This window comes from Hemibagrus wyckioides, linkage group LG20 (assembly GCF_019097595.1).
Source record: "Hemibagrus wyckioides isolate EC202008001 linkage group LG20, SWU_Hwy_1.0, whole genome shotgun sequence".
Lineage (NCBI taxonomy): Eukaryota > Metazoa > Chordata > Actinopteri > Siluriformes > Bagridae > Hemibagrus > Hemibagrus wyckioides.
Genome location: NC_080729.1, coordinates 7,694,474 through 7,711,188, shown reverse-complemented (window position 1 = coordinate 7,711,188; position 16,715 = coordinate 7,694,474). Strand labels below are relative to the sequence as shown.

Below are 16,715 nucleotides of genomic sequence, written 5' to 3'. Positions count from 1 at the left end.
CTTTCTGTATTCTGACTCTTCACATTGTTCTCTTTTGTCTCTGTTCTCTGTTTCTTTGGTTCCTCCATGAGTTGGTACTCAGGCTCTTCTTGAAGAAGATCCAGCCGTTTCCTTTTCAGAGGATTCTCCTTGCCTGATCGTGTGTAGGAGCAGGATGCCATTGACTGGGCCTCAGTTGACAGCCGGCCTGAAGAAGACAATATTTCTATTAATTAAGAACTAAAGAGGTAACAGCTATTATGACTCTAGAATGTCTGTAATACGAATGGTGAGACTTTATACAAACCTTTTTGCAAAGACTTGTTTCTCACAGGGCATGTATCTGTTTGTTTCTTTACACATCCCTGGTTTTTCTTCACAGTTGTCTCTTTTGTTTCAGTTCTCCTCAATTTATTTGGCATATTTTTTAGCTGGGGCTTAGTGTCTTCCTCTACAAGTGCCAGCCGTTTACTTTTCAGAGGATTCTCCTTGCATGATCTTGTGTAGGAGCAGGATGCCATTGACTGGGCCCCAGTTGACAGCCGGCCTGAAGAAGGAAATATTTCTATTAATTAAGAACTAAAGAGGTAAAGCTATTTTGAGAATGTCCAGAATGTTTCAAATATGAAAAGCAAGATTGGTGACTTGAAATAATGACAAACCTTTTTGTGAAGATTCGCTATTTTTCACAGGACATCTTTCTGTATTCTGACTCTTCACATTGTTCTCTTTTGTCTCTGTTCTCTGTTTCTTTGGTTCCTCCATGAGTTGGTACTCAGGCTCTTCTTGAAGAAGATCCAGCCGTTTCCTTTTCAGAGGATTCTCCTTGCATGATCTTGTGTGGGAGCAGGATGCCTTTGACTGGGCCTCAGTTGACAGCCGGCCTGAAGAAGGAAATATTTCTATTAATTAAGAACTAAAGAGGTAAAGCTATTTTGAGAATGTCCAGAATGTTTCAAATATGAAAAGCAAGATTTGTGACTTGAAATAATGACAAACCTTTTTGTGAAGATTCGCTATTTTTCACAGGACATCTTTTTGTATTCTGACTCTTCACATTGTTCTCTTTTGTCTCTGTTCTCCTCTGTTTCTTTCGTTGGTACTCAGGCTCTTCTTGAAGAAGATCCAGCCGTTTCCTTTTCAGAGGATTCTCCTTGCATGATCTTGTGTAGGAGCAGGATGGTTCTAAATAGCTCTCAGTTGAGAGCGGGCCTGCTGAAGAAAATATTTATTAAATTATTAGGGGTGGCTATACAGCATATACAGTATGTTATTAACACAGTAATAACACTTTATTGAGAGTACTGGAGATATAGTCAATTATTTTTATAACACTGAATTGTGTTACTCACTGTGACCATTCTCTAAATTTAATTATCCGTTTATTTATTTGTTTTAATGTGGTAGCCTGTTATTGTTTTGCTAGTAAATATCCTGAAACATATCATGTATCCTGAAAAAGTTTTCCACTATTCTGATGTGATATTTTTTGCCACGTCACTTTCCCTATTATTGTTTGTATAGATCTATATTATTATTATTATTATTATTATTATTTTATAAAATGCTGCATTATATTAAAAAAACAAACAAACAAATAAATAGATAGAGAAATAATTGAGTCACTATTTTCATACAGTGTGAAACATATTATCTCAGTGTAGGTCATTTTTATCTTTAGCTCTGTTGTACTTCAACAGGTAACAACTATAAAAAAGTCCAAACTATTAATAAGAAAGGTCAAACCTTTTTGTGAAGAGGTGCATCTTTTCACAGTGTGTGTTCGTGTATTCTGTCTCTTTGCATTTTTCTCTTCTGACTTTTCTCTCTTTCTTTTCATTCCCCTCTGCATGTTCAGGTGCTCAGACTCTTTTTTTCCACGCACGCTTTCCCTTTTCTGAGGATTCTCCTTGTGAGCTCTTGGAGTGTAGGACTGGGATTTCTCTAAATGTTAAACAAAAAACATTATTGAGAGAGTTACACCACTCACTTGGACAGTGGGGTTTTTGTTTCTATCTGTTACAATTATTTTATTTCATGAAGTATTTGAATCAAAATGTTGTTGTTTTTTGTAAACTTGCCCTTTGCTGGATAATAGGAATAGCAAGACATCGTTTTCAGCTCGGTTTCAGTAGCAGGTATCACGCTTTAAACAGCTTTGTCCAGCTTTGTCCACGGCGTCGTTCAGTCTGTATAAGAAACCGAACTTAAATTCCGTCACAGAACGCGATGACAAGACGGTAACTATAGCAACTGCTCTACGACATGACAGAGGACAAAATAACAACATTAAACGCTATATAAACTCAGCCAATGGAAATAGTTGTTTAATGAACATAAACGTTTATTACACACTATAAATTTTTTAATTCCCTTCAGAAAGACATAGGAATTAAAGGGATATAGGAATAGGAACTGCAAAACTTTTACCTTTATTATTATTAGTATTATTGAAAATAATAGATAGGTGTAATAAAACGTAAAAACAAAAAAAACAAAACATGTTCAAGAGATATGGACAATAATTGCGCTATACACCGACCAGGCATAACATTATGACCACCCGCCTAATATTGTGTTGGTTCCCATTTTGCTGCCTAAACAGCTCTGACCCATCATGCACTGGGTATTCTGACACCTTTCTATCAGAACCAGCATTAACTTCTTCAGCAATCTGAGCAACAGTAGCTCGTCTGTTAGATCGGATCACACGGGCCAGCCTTCGCTCCCCGCGTGCATCAGCGAGTTTTGGCCGCCCATGACCCTGTCACCGGTTCACCACTGTGACCACTTTTGATAGATACTGACCACTGCAGACCGGGAACACCCCACAAGAGCTGCAGTTTTGGAGATGATCTGATCCAGTCGTCTAGCCATCACAATTTGGCCCTTCGTCAAACTCACTCAAATCCTTACACTTGTCCATTTTTCCTGCTTCTAACATTAACTTTGAAGACAAAATGTTCACTTGCTGCCTAATATATCCCACCCACTAACAGGTGCCATGATGAGGAGATCATCAGTGTTATTCACTTCACCTTTCACTGGTCATAATGTTATGGCTGATCGGTGTATAAACAATAAAGCAAATAAGGATCATTGTTATTATAGTTATATTATAAATGATCGTTGTTGTTTGTATATTACAGTGTTATTATAATTATATTGTTTATATTATAATTATTTTAATATTTTACGACACTAATCAAACCTCATTAGTATTAGTATCAGATGATCCTGTAATTAATAAAAGCCCACTAGCTTCATCTTCATGAGATTTGATATTTGCTTCATCTGAAACAAATATCAAACCCCTTTACAGAAAGATGAACCTTGTGCTTCAAAAATCGTGACTGAATGAACCACCATATTTTTGTACCTTGTACCCTTATTGATTATGTGCCTGTGCCATTATTCTTTCCCTCTTTATTTTATTTTTAATGCCGTGATATACCTCTTTATTAATCTATATACATCATTTTCAATGTATCAGTAAGAAACAATACTGCTATTACTAATACTTCATCATCTACTATTTTTAACTGAAACACTTCAGCTTGTTTTTTGTAGCTTAATGTAGTTCATGTGAAGTTCAGCCATTTTACATCTCCGTCTTGTGCCGAGTTTCTGAGACTTTCACAACAAAGTTATTATATAAAACATATACATATATCTAAACTTTCTGGTTCACTTTATTGTGAGTTGTGTTTGTTTTTAACTGCAGTTCATTACATTTTCACTGTTTTATCGCCAGTAACATAACTGTGCTAGCTAAGGAGCTAATTCTTTCGAAGTGTAAATAATTGAGCTGTCAGTAAGGTGATATTTCTCCAGCGTTAAAATATAAAGTGGTGTACAGTTTGCGGTATCTTTAAAATATTTGGTTTGGATTAGTTTAATGGTATTTGCAGTGTCATTTTCCGCGGTGTTTAGACGGTGCTTTGTGGAGAAGGACACCTGCAGCTACTCAAGCACTCAATATGAACTTGAGTGTGCGCGAGGGAAGCCGAGCTGTGCGCGCGCGGACGTGTTTGGCGCTCGTGCACGATAACAGAGGGTGTGAGGTGCTGGGGTTAAAAAGCGCAGAAAGTTGTTAGCGAGCACGCAGTTAAACATGCACGCGCTTGGTCGAATGTGCACGGGTGTGATTGGTCACTTTTAATTTTTAATCTTTAATTTTTAAATTAATTTTTAATTTAAATTTTAAATGTAATTATAGTGAAATTATTGTTAAACGTCGTTAACATAATTATTTTTCTTTAAGAAAATTAATAAACAAACTAACAAATAAATAAATAAATAATCTAGAAGAAAAGCCGTTCAGTGTGGACAAGGAGTCTCGTGTTCAGTGATAAGGGAAGTCCTGTTGGACAGAGCTGCGCGAGGACAGCGCTGCGCGAGGATGTGCAACCTTCTGGATGTTTTGAAGCAGGCATGCATTTGTTGGCATAGTAGTATTAATTGTAATTAACATTTAATGGATTTTTGGCATTTTTTTTAGCTCTATATGTTTTAAACATTTACACTGTCCTATTTTCCTACTTCCACAGGATAACCACAGCAGAGAATTGCAGAGAGCTGGTGATCTTCTGCTCAGTGATGCATTTTTCTACAAATGAAGATCTCATTATAGATGAGTGAATGCACTGTAATAATGTAGTACATGTTATTATCATTTCAGACTACTGACTGCCCAATAATAAATATATTCCCTTCTGACAGCATCACTACTTGCAGCTATAGAGACAATGATATTATTTAGATGTTATATCATGGTGTTTGCTTAAAAAAATAATGATTCAAAGAGTATAATAAAAATATAATTTTCATATATTTATAGTAATATGAACGTTAATAAATAATACTTTAAAAATAAACGATGCAAGTAAAATATCTTCATAACTGTGTAAATACTAACACATTTTATAAGTTTTTTTTCAGTGCTATGGCAATGTCATAAAAAATTGTATCAACTTTTTTGCATTTGCACAAAATCAGAAAATTTTAACTTCCAAAAAAATGATGCCATTTGTTAGCAGTGGTGGCCGGTCAATAGGGGGCGCTGTGGCCCCGCCCCCTTAAAGTTAGCCAGAGAAGAATGCTACTTTAACACGTTAACAATATTTATATATTTTAATAACGAAATAAAATCATTTAGTCGTACTATTACACTGTTAGTCATATTATCATTTATTTAAAATAAAATCTGTAAAAAAACAAAACAAAACAACAACTGTATTTCGCTCGTGTGCGCGTGCGCGGTACGCTAGATAAACGACGTATGTGGCTACGTAATCTTTTGTAAAGCACGTGACTTGAGGCTGAGCTCTGATTGGCTTGTTTCAAATTTTCCTCGGGAGCGCAGAGCTCTGCGCCCCGGACCCGCCCACTTTTGTTATTAGCGAATCAGTATTGTTTTTATATATTTGGCCTCGTGTGATTGGTCCATTCTCAACGAGTCTCATTACCGCTCAGTAGATGAAGAGCAGGTACTGATTCATGTGGAAGCAAGCAAAATATCTCGAGATGAAGGAAAATTCAGATATATTTTCACAAAAATACCCTTTCACAAGGTGTTCAGATGAAGAAAAGAAAAGATCAAATCGAGGTTATATGAGTGATGAATTCAAAGTGGATGAATAATGAAGCTGATATAGTTGATATTTTTCTAACATCATCATCACACACTACATCATTGTGAAAGAGTTCTACTAACCTACAGACTTTATTCAAGAAATGTATAAAATGTCTGTTACTACTGTTTTACATCTCTGTGCACTGATGCTCTGTATGAAACAGACATGAAGGCTTAACACTAATTTATTTCCAGGCTTTAGTAATGCTAACTGCTTGGGCTTGGAGAAAGAAAAAGTGGTTGAGAAACTATAGTCGGTCTAAACTTATGTCCTTAAATGTGTGTTGTAGTAAAAAAAAAAAAATAAGAATAATAACATGCCATTGTTCTCACCGTTTCTCTTTTAAGGTTACAAAACATGACATTAAGTGCAATATAGGATCACTGTTATTATATTTAAAAAACAAGAAATGTGGAAGGAGGTGACAAGAACAGAAAAAGTTTATCGCAAGTCAAAGTATTAAAACAGAACAACAAAGACACTGGGAATTTAATGATACAGCACTTACATTTCTGACACTTTCTTACTTCCAGAGATAAAGAAACATACTTAAAGGAGAGTGCTTTAGGTGTCTCCTCATAGTTTTTCAGTATTTTCAGTGAGAGTTCATGCACATCCTTGTTATTATTTAGTGTTAAAGACAGGATTACATTTTCTCTGTCTGGATTTACAGCTGTGTGATTGTTTTGCTCTGTATTTATGAATAAATCTGTACTCTAATTTTATAATCATTTTATTATATGTGTGTTGCGGTTATAAAGTGATGAGAGTGTGTTACATAACAGCTGGCCCCAGTTTAATAACTGACTCTTTCTAGTTGTGTGCATTTATAGAACATCAAATGTCAGTGAAATGCATTACCATCACAAGCAGAGTAGACAATACCAGGCAGATACAGACATTCCACTATGTTATATATTATCATCTTCACTGGTGTAATTAACTGCTACTTTCTGAAGAGTAACTCTGAACTAAATAAAGGAGTCTTTCACGTCTTGTTTCTTTCAAGAGAGCAGCAGACACAATTCAACACAAAACAGACAACCTGAACTTGAGATTATGACAAACAATTGTATAAAAAGGTTTTTCATTTGTATTTCTTTACAAATGAGGGGCAGCGAGTGATACGTCCCAAATCAGATGGCCATTATAGTCAGTTACACACAAGAATATATTTATTAGTGCATCGAGAACATCTCTGTATTAATTAGTGGGAGACCCACTCTTATTTTTGGTGATCGTTTTAAGGAAAATACTATAAGAAAGAATCCAACTTACCTTTCGCTAAGAAAAGATTGTGTTGTGCATGAAAACTACTAAATCTTTACACATTCCATGTCATGATGTTCGATTACATTAGCCTTTATGAACTTTGCAGGCAATGGGTAACGTTTACATTCTGAAATATTTCTGTAAAAACAGCAGGAGGTACAGTTATGAACAAATCTTGATGACTAGCTTTTGTCAAGCTTTCATTACAGAAAAAAAAGGAGCACAGGAAAACAGAATAACTAAAGCACTGGCATGAAAAATCATCAGGGAGCTGTTGCCTGCCAGAGAGTTTGTAAAGTTTTTTTACTGCTTCTTCATGCTGGAGCCTTGAATGTTGAGCTCAGAAATGTGCGTTTTCTTCTCCCCTTCTGCTGGCTTCGTTTTTCTTTCTCTGGAGAAAGAAACAAAATATTTAGTTATTCATTCATCTTCAACTTAAAAATGTTGTGAAGAAAAAAAATGTTACAAAAACACAATGCTATCACTGAAGATACATTTTATGCAAAAAAAAAAAAAAATGGAATAATTACACCTTATTAGTCCATTTGCAAATTATTCTAATCAACCAAAATTCTCAATTCTGATTGGTCAGAATGTTATTTTGTAATTATTTTTTTTAACTGCAAGTGAGATATGTTTATCATAACAGAAACGAACTTGTTTTCCCACAACATTAAATGTAACTGTTTAAAATGTCATTCTTTAATAAATTAAAGGTGTTAGTGACAGGTTGTAGTGGAACAAGAGGAACAAAACCCTAAATCACTGATTATTTTCTTACAATAGCAGATGCCTGTTTTTTTTATTTTTTTATTCCTTACTTACTTTACCTTGTTTCTCGCACATCACATGCGCTTAATTTGTGAAAAAGCATGTTGAGATATGTGAACCTGTGTGTGTGTTCGGGGCCGGTGATGGCTGCTCTGTGAGCCGCTCTGGCTCTCGGGGCCTCCAGACGGGACAGTCTTGCAGCTGGCTGAAAGTCAGACACCTTCTGCTGCCACTCGTCATCAAAAGCCTGGGCTTCAGCTGCAGGGTCATAAAGATGAGGGTCAAAGATCAGGGGTGATCATGGGATATAGATAGCTGGGATTTGTGCATAGATAATAATGCAGAGAATTGTTTGATTGGATAAGCTTTCTCCCTCTCACGGCAGAATGCTCGTCATTGTATCTCGTATTTTCTAGAGATGAAATTTCACTCTTTTCACCTCATTGGTACTTGAAAAGTAATTTAACTCCTCCTTACTCTCATCCATGTTCTGAAAGTCCTGGTTAAACTCTCTTTCTCCTGTCTTTTTGTTTTGTTTCTTCTCAATGACGTGTCCCCTGTCATTGATGTGGTGACCAATGGACATTTTTTCTACCCCACTCTCAGTGTCTCTCAGAGTCCGTCTTGTTTCCTTAATCTACACACAAACATGCACATATACAGACACAGACATTATTTAAATATGCTTAAAAGTTAGATATAATTCTTAATCTTAGTTAATTAGTACTCACCCCTCCAGGGGCAGAGCGTGTTTGGGTGGAGGCCTGGAATACTTTGGCTGGCTCCTCTCCTACTTTAGAGTAAGTCATGACTGAAGAGGAGCTGAATGTGTGCGAGTCTGACGGCAAGTTCTCCTGAAACCAAGTTTAAAGAAAAATCCCATGACAACACAAATAAGAGAGGCAGACGGACAGACAGACAGACAGATGAAGTTGAAGCACATGATGAAGCACTTACAAAGTTTCTGTGCATATCCTCCATTCTGTTTCTCATGCCTGCCATCATGTTGTCCATCATGGTAAAAGGACTCCTGAAGTAATCCATATCCTGCAGAGGCACACAAATTAAACCTTGTGTCACTCGACTCACCTTCAACAACCCCACATGATAGATAACCACAGACATTATGTACAGAATACCACTCAAAAGGACAAACAAATGTATTACTTCCATGAATGCCATGTCCCCTTTATCCCTATTGTTCTTTCGTTCCCTCCCATGCTACTAATTTTAACTAACATAACTCGTGTTCTTTAACTTCTTAGATCTTTGAGAGCAGCTTTTCTGACCCACTTCTATACATCACCACTACAGTATAAGAGCACTACTGATGTCTATCCTTAGGGCATGCTTAGCCTCAACTGTGTCTTCAAAGCATTCCCTCCAACAGCCAAAGAGTAGGGGCTTTCAGAGTATGCACTCCTGTGGCTAAGAGCCCATGTGGTGTTAATGCATGCTTTAAAGAACAAATATAACATAAGAGAGAGAATGCACCTCATCATGCTGTTAATGATACAGCACCAAAACATTGACTTAGCACTTCTGTACATTTCAAGACCATAGCTGATCTATAAAGGAGTTGGAAATGTTCTCAGGATTGGAGTTTGTCTTAGTCCTGACTGGGTGTCGGTTGTCCCGTGTGCATGTTTTTGCCTGAGCCAGGAAGGGCATACTAAAGCCTGCCATTTCCAGATCAACTGGCAACTGGCATGGCCTTTTTGCTTCAATTGCACAGCTCACACATGTACAGATTTAAATATCATCCAATGGCTTCAAATGAAGAGACACAACACACAAATACACGATACTAGTTATGAACATGACAACCAATCAATTTTTTTTTTCTGCAACCGAAATTACACTAATAAATAACAAGTAAATGTTGGCTTGACACAATATAAAAAGCATTAATGAAATATTATTATAGCTTTCTTAAGTGAAACTAAAAACCTGTGGCACAATCATGGCGCATGGTTAAGTCATGTAATGATCCTAATAAGCTCAATACACAGAGCTGCTGACCAGTAATGCTGCCAAGTACACTTGCTTAAAGAATAAAAACCCTGCTCCACCAATGACTAGAGATCACTACACAGGTCGAGTTCACGAAGGTCGCAGTGGCTTATTACAAAGCACACACGGCATTCCACCAGAACAATGAAACTGTCAGCAAATTAATGATGTCAATTTGTAAGTAGTTACCTATCTAATATCTTTCAAGCACACATGAGTTAAAATGGCAGAAAGACCAGATCCTGCACTTAAAAAAAATCTCTGTGACATAGGTTCAGATCCTGAAGATGCCAGAGCCATCTGTGTCTGCAGACTCCAAGACAGCACAACTGGCCTGCCTATTTACAGTGATGCTGACCAACTGTGAATATTTGTCTAGTTGGGCAAACATTTCTTTCCTCAAAGACTGCCTGTTAGCATCAGCCCCTAACATTAGCATGAGTAACATGACAGTTCTCACTGTGGTGACAAGAAAATTAGACTACAAAATGAAGGTACAAATATTACAAAATAGTGATAAGGGTATCCTTTTATGTTGTCCCTGTTTATTCAAAAAAACGCATGCATTTTAAAGCAAGAACTAAGTTTTAAACATGGACATCTAAAAGAGACGTAATGTAGAGTAGAAACAAAAACACCCCTAGTGTTCATGGATGAGAAGAGAGCAGTGTGTGTGAACAGCTGCCTGTATGTGTATATAAGAAGCCTGCTGAGTACTCAGAGGGCCACAGTCTTTACAAAATTGGTGGCTGTCATTGAGGATTATTCTGGCATTTCGCAGCGAAGAGGATCTGTTTTCCTCGAACTAGTTGTGGCAACGCTGCATCAGCTATTCTGAAAGGTCACCCTGCTGTAAAACTATCAACACGTAAAAGAGAGCTAGGGGCTAATCGTACCCCATGAGAGAAGGGCACTACCATCTTCTGCTTGCAGCAGTATATTTTTAAATCGTTCCTAATTTGTGAGCTGTGTATGTGCCAATCTGCAATGTTGAGTTCATGGCCAGTTTCTGCCATGCCATGTCATAGCATCAAGTTTCTCCTCACACCCAGGTGCTGTTTGCTGGACAGAGGATGATGAGTCAGAAGTCCCAAAAATAAAGGGTGCCTTCATTTTAGGAAATGAGAGAAAGAGGGGGTTCTGAGAATTGGAACATCAGCAAGCCTCACATGCAACCTTACATCATGTCTTATGATGTGTGATTCACAACGTAGTGGACCTTATCAGATCACAGGCTCTTTTCATGCTTGTGATGTAAATACGTTAAGAAATCAGAATGGAAAGGCCATGAAATACGATACTCCCAATTCTGTCTGGAACAGGCTGGGTGCCTGAATGATAGAATGTGTCACATACATGTGTGTGTGTATGCGTGCTGCATGAAAATCCCCCAAAGCATGTCTGATGATACTTGAGAACACTCGTGCATTCTGTGTATGAAAGCTGATGACCTGGGATGATGCCAAGGCATGTGTGTGAAGATAGTGAGGCTCTATACAGAGCAGCAGACACAGAAACACATGCATCCATGAATGACACATTCAAAAGCTATCAAAATCAAACAAACATTTGGTATCTCCATGAAGCCGACCCTATAAAATCAAACCTTCCTAACCTGCAGAATGATGTCATGACTGATTCATTCTTACATACTCTTGTCTGGCTTTCGACACCAGAAACCCAATACAGGTCTGAGAAGAAATCTATCTGTGAATCCCCATATCTATCAATGCATATATGTATGTATGTATGTATGTATGTATGTATGTATGTATGTATGTATGTACGCATCTATCTATCTCCCACAATGCTTACTTATCATTTTTGCAGTTATCTCTATGACTTTGAGCTGGTTTGAGTATTTCAGAAATTGCAAACAAACATTGAGTGCCCATGATAGCCTCAGGTTCTTCTTATTGGCTGACAGGAAATAATCAATAAATCCTCCTTAATCACTGTTTTGAGTTACTAGAGACTTCCTGTCAGCTTTTTACCAGTCTGGTCATTCTCCTCTGGCTTCTCTCATCAACACAGTGTTTCAGCCTGCAGACCCTCATGGATGTTTTTCGCCCCATTCTGTTTAATATTGAAATATTCAAAACAGTCCAAACACTGTTTAGATTACTTGCAGAAATACAGACATTCCTATTAAAGTGGATGGTGAGTGTGTATACATATACAAGCCACATGGAGGCAAAAGGAGAAAGGTGGAGGGGTTAGAGAAGTACTATGTTTAGCACCATGAAGCTGCTTATAGCAAGCCATCTGGCCGTCAAGAGACACATACACCAGGCACGGCTAAGTCCACTGACTGGCATTGCATTTTAAACACAATTTTATTGTTTCTGTAAATATAAACAATTGTGTTTAAAAGGTTGTTAGTAATAGTTCAGCTGTTTAAGTTTCTTCCAGATGTTTGTCTATTCAAATCCCAGAATGTAAAAAGAGCCACTGTTAGGTTGTTAAATAAAACCAATAGCTCATATAAGGTCATATGATATCAATAAACAAAAAAATGTTAATTAACCTCCTCTTTATAGTAAACTTCACTGTAACAAGAAATACACACATTTTTAAATATATCTATGTTAAGCATCTACACAACCATACAAGCCACTATATAAACTGTTTCTATAGTACACTATGCATCAATCAGCCACATTATGACCACTGAGAGGTGAAGCGTATAACTCTGATGATCTCCTCATCATGGCACCTGTTAGTGGGTGGGATATATTAGGCAGCAAGTGAACATTTTGTCCTCAAAGTTGATGTGTTAGAAGCAGGAAAAATGGACAAGCGTAAGGATTTGAGCTTTGAGTTTGACGAAGGGCCAAATTGTGATGGCTAGACCACTGGATCAGAGCATCTCCAAAACTGCAGCTCTTGTGGGGTGTTCCCGGTCTGCAGTGGTCAGTATCTATCAAAAGTGGTCCAAGGAAGGAACAGTGGTGAACCGGAGACAGGGTCATGGCGGCCAAGGCTCACTGATGCATGTTGGGTGTGAAGGCTGGCCCGTGTGATCCGATCCAACAGACGAGCTACTGTTGGTCAAATTGCTTAAGAAGTTAATGATGGTTCTGATAGAAAGGTGTCAGAATACACAGTGCATGATGGGTCAGGGCTGTTTTGGCAGCAAAAGGGGGACCAACACAATATTAGGCAGGTGATCATGCCTGATATATGCATATGTATATGCATATAATATAAATCTTGCAGCCATATTGACATACAGTAAAGGAAAATAATGTTTTGTGGCTAGTCTAATTGTCCTTTTTATCATTTGTAACATCAACTCTAATTTTCACAGTGTGCATCACTCAAACAGAATTTTAAATCAGATTTGCACAAGAGTTATAAAAATTACAGGCTGTGTAATCATCATTGTTTGCTTAATAAGAAAATTAGCCACATACTTCATCTGCCAACCTGTGTAAAAAAAATAAAAATAAATCAGCAATCCAGTGTGTCGAGTTCCCAGGAGGGTCTTTCGGTCAGGCTGATTGGGAAAGCAGTGTGTCAGTGGAACAATGTTGTCCAGCCAGCTAAAAATACCCTCAGGGCTAAACATAGCTCTGCACCAAGACCCCCGCTTCACTCCTCTCTCTACAGTGTTCAATAAGCCTCATAACAACTTTGCCAGTAAAGAGGCTCAGGTTACACCATGGCAGTTTTCCATCATGACCTTGTTCAACTCCCCACGCTGGCATTGTTATTTTAACTGCTGCTATGTCCAGATGGCACAATGCTACCCGGACACGTGTCCGAGTCCTTTCACTCATCAGCCAGGACAGAGCGTACGAGTGAGATCTGACAAACCGGATTGTGGTGCTGGATTTGGAATATTCACTATGGGAATTGTGAACATCTGGAGTAAAGCACATTGCTCACAGGACAAGCAAAGTGAACCAATGCTATGGAGTCCGACGCGTTTTCAAAAGATCCACAAAAATACACACACCAAATGTCATGTAGTGCAACCGCTCGGATAACAGGATGACATCCATTCCGTGATACGTCTGAATTAGTGCTGTGTGACTGTACAGCATGATAAGGAAAACTGAAATGAATATACCGTCAACATTTGCTAGAGCATGCAGATGATGATGGCTGATGATATTGCTATAATGTTATTTTCAGTGTGATGTCCCCCTTAAATATGCTAGATGCTAGGTGTTTTATTAAATGGAATAATGAGAAAATATGTAATATTGTTCAATGAAATGGGTTAAAGATCTGATGAACTAGTTGTTAGACTATCTTGGTTATACCAGGATATATAGTTGTAATTGGTTTTTGTGACTGTTTGCAATGAGGAAGTATAAACAGAACATAATACCAGCTCTCAGTACTCACTCTGTTCTCGCTGCGGAGGGCTACGCTTGTGTGAGCCTGACCTTCTCCCCTGCGTCCCCTGTCCCGGCCATCTGTGATACTGGGCATGAAGCCGTGGTTGAAGGGATCCGAAAAACCCCTCATCATTTGGTGCATGCGTTCGTTGTGCATGCGGAAAGGATCACTGAGACACAGAGTAGCAAAAGTAAACAGACCTGAGTGTGTGATGTACTGAAGTGCTAAGGGTATCACACAACAAAATGCACTCAAAGTCACTCATAAGCAGGCATTAAGAACAGGAGAGAGATATGAGATATACAGGACAGAGGAAGGCCTACCTTGCTGAGCTAAATGTAATAGAAACAAGGGAAAGAAGGAAAGAAGGAAAATAAAAACAGGTTTTGAGAATATGGCATGGCAATACTTATCGCTGTTTAAAAACATACATTGGATATAATTTGAGGAGGAAAGGAGGAGCTATTTATATATATATATAAATTTCTTTGATATTGACACGTTTGACAAGGAATTTCTAGGTGAAAAAACTAATCATTGGTTTTAACATTAGCATTATGTTTGTTAAAATTATTGTTGCATAAAAAGGTACAAAACATACAAAAATATATCATCAGAAAATAGTAACTCTGTACTGAACAGAACCGAGGAGAAACATAACAGAGGATGGAGATGGAGCTCATGTGTGAGATGTTTTAAATCTAAATAAACAAATTTCTTTTATTTTATTACTTTATATGAGAATAGCGTAAAGTTAGGACCCTCCACCTTCATGTTCATTGTTAATGTTGTGTGCCTAGGTTTGAACACCTGTGCCTAAAACATGTGATATGAAAAATTATGAATTATAGTATTCTTAGCCCTTATTCTTGTCAAAGGTACTTGCTGGGAAATGCAGCTATCTGATCATCATGAATTTCCCCTGATGCATTAATGTGACCGTCATACTCCCAGAGGAGATGATGAGGTTTTGATGAACAAGACATAAAATTAGCAGGAGAGAGAGAGAGAGAAAGAGAGAGAGAGAAAGAGAGAGAGAGAGAGAGAGAGAGAGAGAGAGAGATTTATCTATGTTGTTTTGCGTGTACATATATACAGAGAAAAATTCTTGTGTTGAGAATCTGTTCAAATTAAGATGACTAAAACTGAACTGAACTGTATTGAAGAAAGAGAGAGAGAGAGAGAGAGAGAGAGAGAGAGACAGACAGAGAGATAGATAGATAGATAGATAGATAGATAGATAGATAGATAGATAGATAGATAGATAGAGAGAGAAAAAGAGAGATAGATAGATAGATAGATAGATAGATAGATAGATAGATAGATAGATAGATAGATAGATAGATAGATAGATAGATAGATAGATAGATAGATAGAGACAGACAGACAGACAGATAGAGACAGAGAGAGAGAGCGAGAGAGAGAGAAAAAGAGAGATAGATAGATAGATAGAGAGAGAGAGAGAGATAGATAGATAGATAGATAGATAGATAGATAGATAGATAGATAGATAGATAGATAGAGACAGACAGACAGATAGAGACAGAGAGAGAGAGCGAGAGAGAGAGAAAAAGAGAGATAGATAGATAGATAGATAGATAGATAGATAGATAGATAGATAGATAGATAGATAGATAGAGAGAGAGAGAGAGCTCTTCCAAATCCTAAGCACTTTGCGCTCTATAAAGCAGCGTATATCTGACACATAATCCTAAAATCTAAGAAATAAAATAATTGCGTTATTTGTGGTGGAGGCTCGTATTCATAACATCAATAATATGGTTTATAATAACACGTTAATAACATGTTTATGTACTACATCTGAAACGTAAAGCCTAAGGATGACCTTACGCACTTCGCGAACTTTCTCTCCGCCTCGCGCGCGAGCCGCGTCTTAACGCTCAATGTGCGCGCGAGCAATAACGCGCTCGTGAGCGCCTCGCTAACCTGTGACAGGCAACAGAATAAAAGCTTTTAATTAAAAGATTCCATAATAAATAGCGAAACTTACGAAAAGAACGGGTCGTCTTCAAAGTCCCTGATACGGCTGTTGAACATCTCCACAGGTTAAGATAAACACTTTAAATCAAGTGATATAAATGGTATACGTTTAGTTTAGGTTTCCTTCCTAGTCTCCACAGCTACCACACGCTGATACACTTATTATCGCAACTGGCTGTTGCGTTAAAAAAGCTCAGTTGGTCTGTGTAAGACCATGTGATCTCCATCCAGGCATCTGATTGGCTGGCTATTATCGGCTCGCGCCCCCTGCTGCTTTTAGCCGCTGTCAGTGTTGTGCATGTGACACCATGGCAACGTAGGCGGCGATAGTTTCTAGAAAAGTCTAATAAGTTTATATTTCATGGTTACGTTTAATTGACTTCTAAATAATATATATGTATATATAATTGCAGTTATAACGTTTAATAAACATATACTCAATCAATTAATTAAATTGGCAAATTTATTTAAGGCCTTTTTTTTGGTTCCTGAACTTTCCTCACCTCAGAACCAGTCAACATTCATTATATTTATTTATTTATTTATTTGTCATATTGCTATAATTATTTACACTTTCTTATTGAGGTTTGTATTTAAAAACATTCTATTTAAAGTTAACAGCAAATCAGTCTTCTATCTATAATTTGTTTATCAAAAAATGTTAACCTCATTATATCAGAGCCTGATGTGCTT

The 16,715-nt window shown here is 37.5% G+C and overlaps 1 protein-coding gene across 1 annotated transcript; it reads right to left on the bottom strand.

Moving 5' to 3' along the window:
* Window positions 1-5,168: 5,168 nt before the first annotated feature.
* Window positions 5,169-16,213, bottom strand: mlf1 (myeloid leukemia factor 1). Its single transcript, XM_058417975.1, has 7 exons — window positions 16,033-16,213; window positions 14,028-14,190; window positions 8,616-8,705; window positions 8,390-8,512; window positions 8,136-8,295; window positions 7,778-7,916; window positions 5,169-7,278 (listed from the first exon to the last, which is right to left on the bottom strand). The coding sequence occupies exons 1-7, from the start codon at window positions 16,077-16,079 to the stop codon at window positions 7,191-7,193; spliced, it is 810 nt and encodes a 269-aa protein (XP_058273958.1). The 5' UTR covers window positions 16,080-16,213; the 3' UTR covers window positions 5,169-7,190.
* Between the last annotated feature and the right edge of the window lie 502 nt (window positions 16,214-16,715).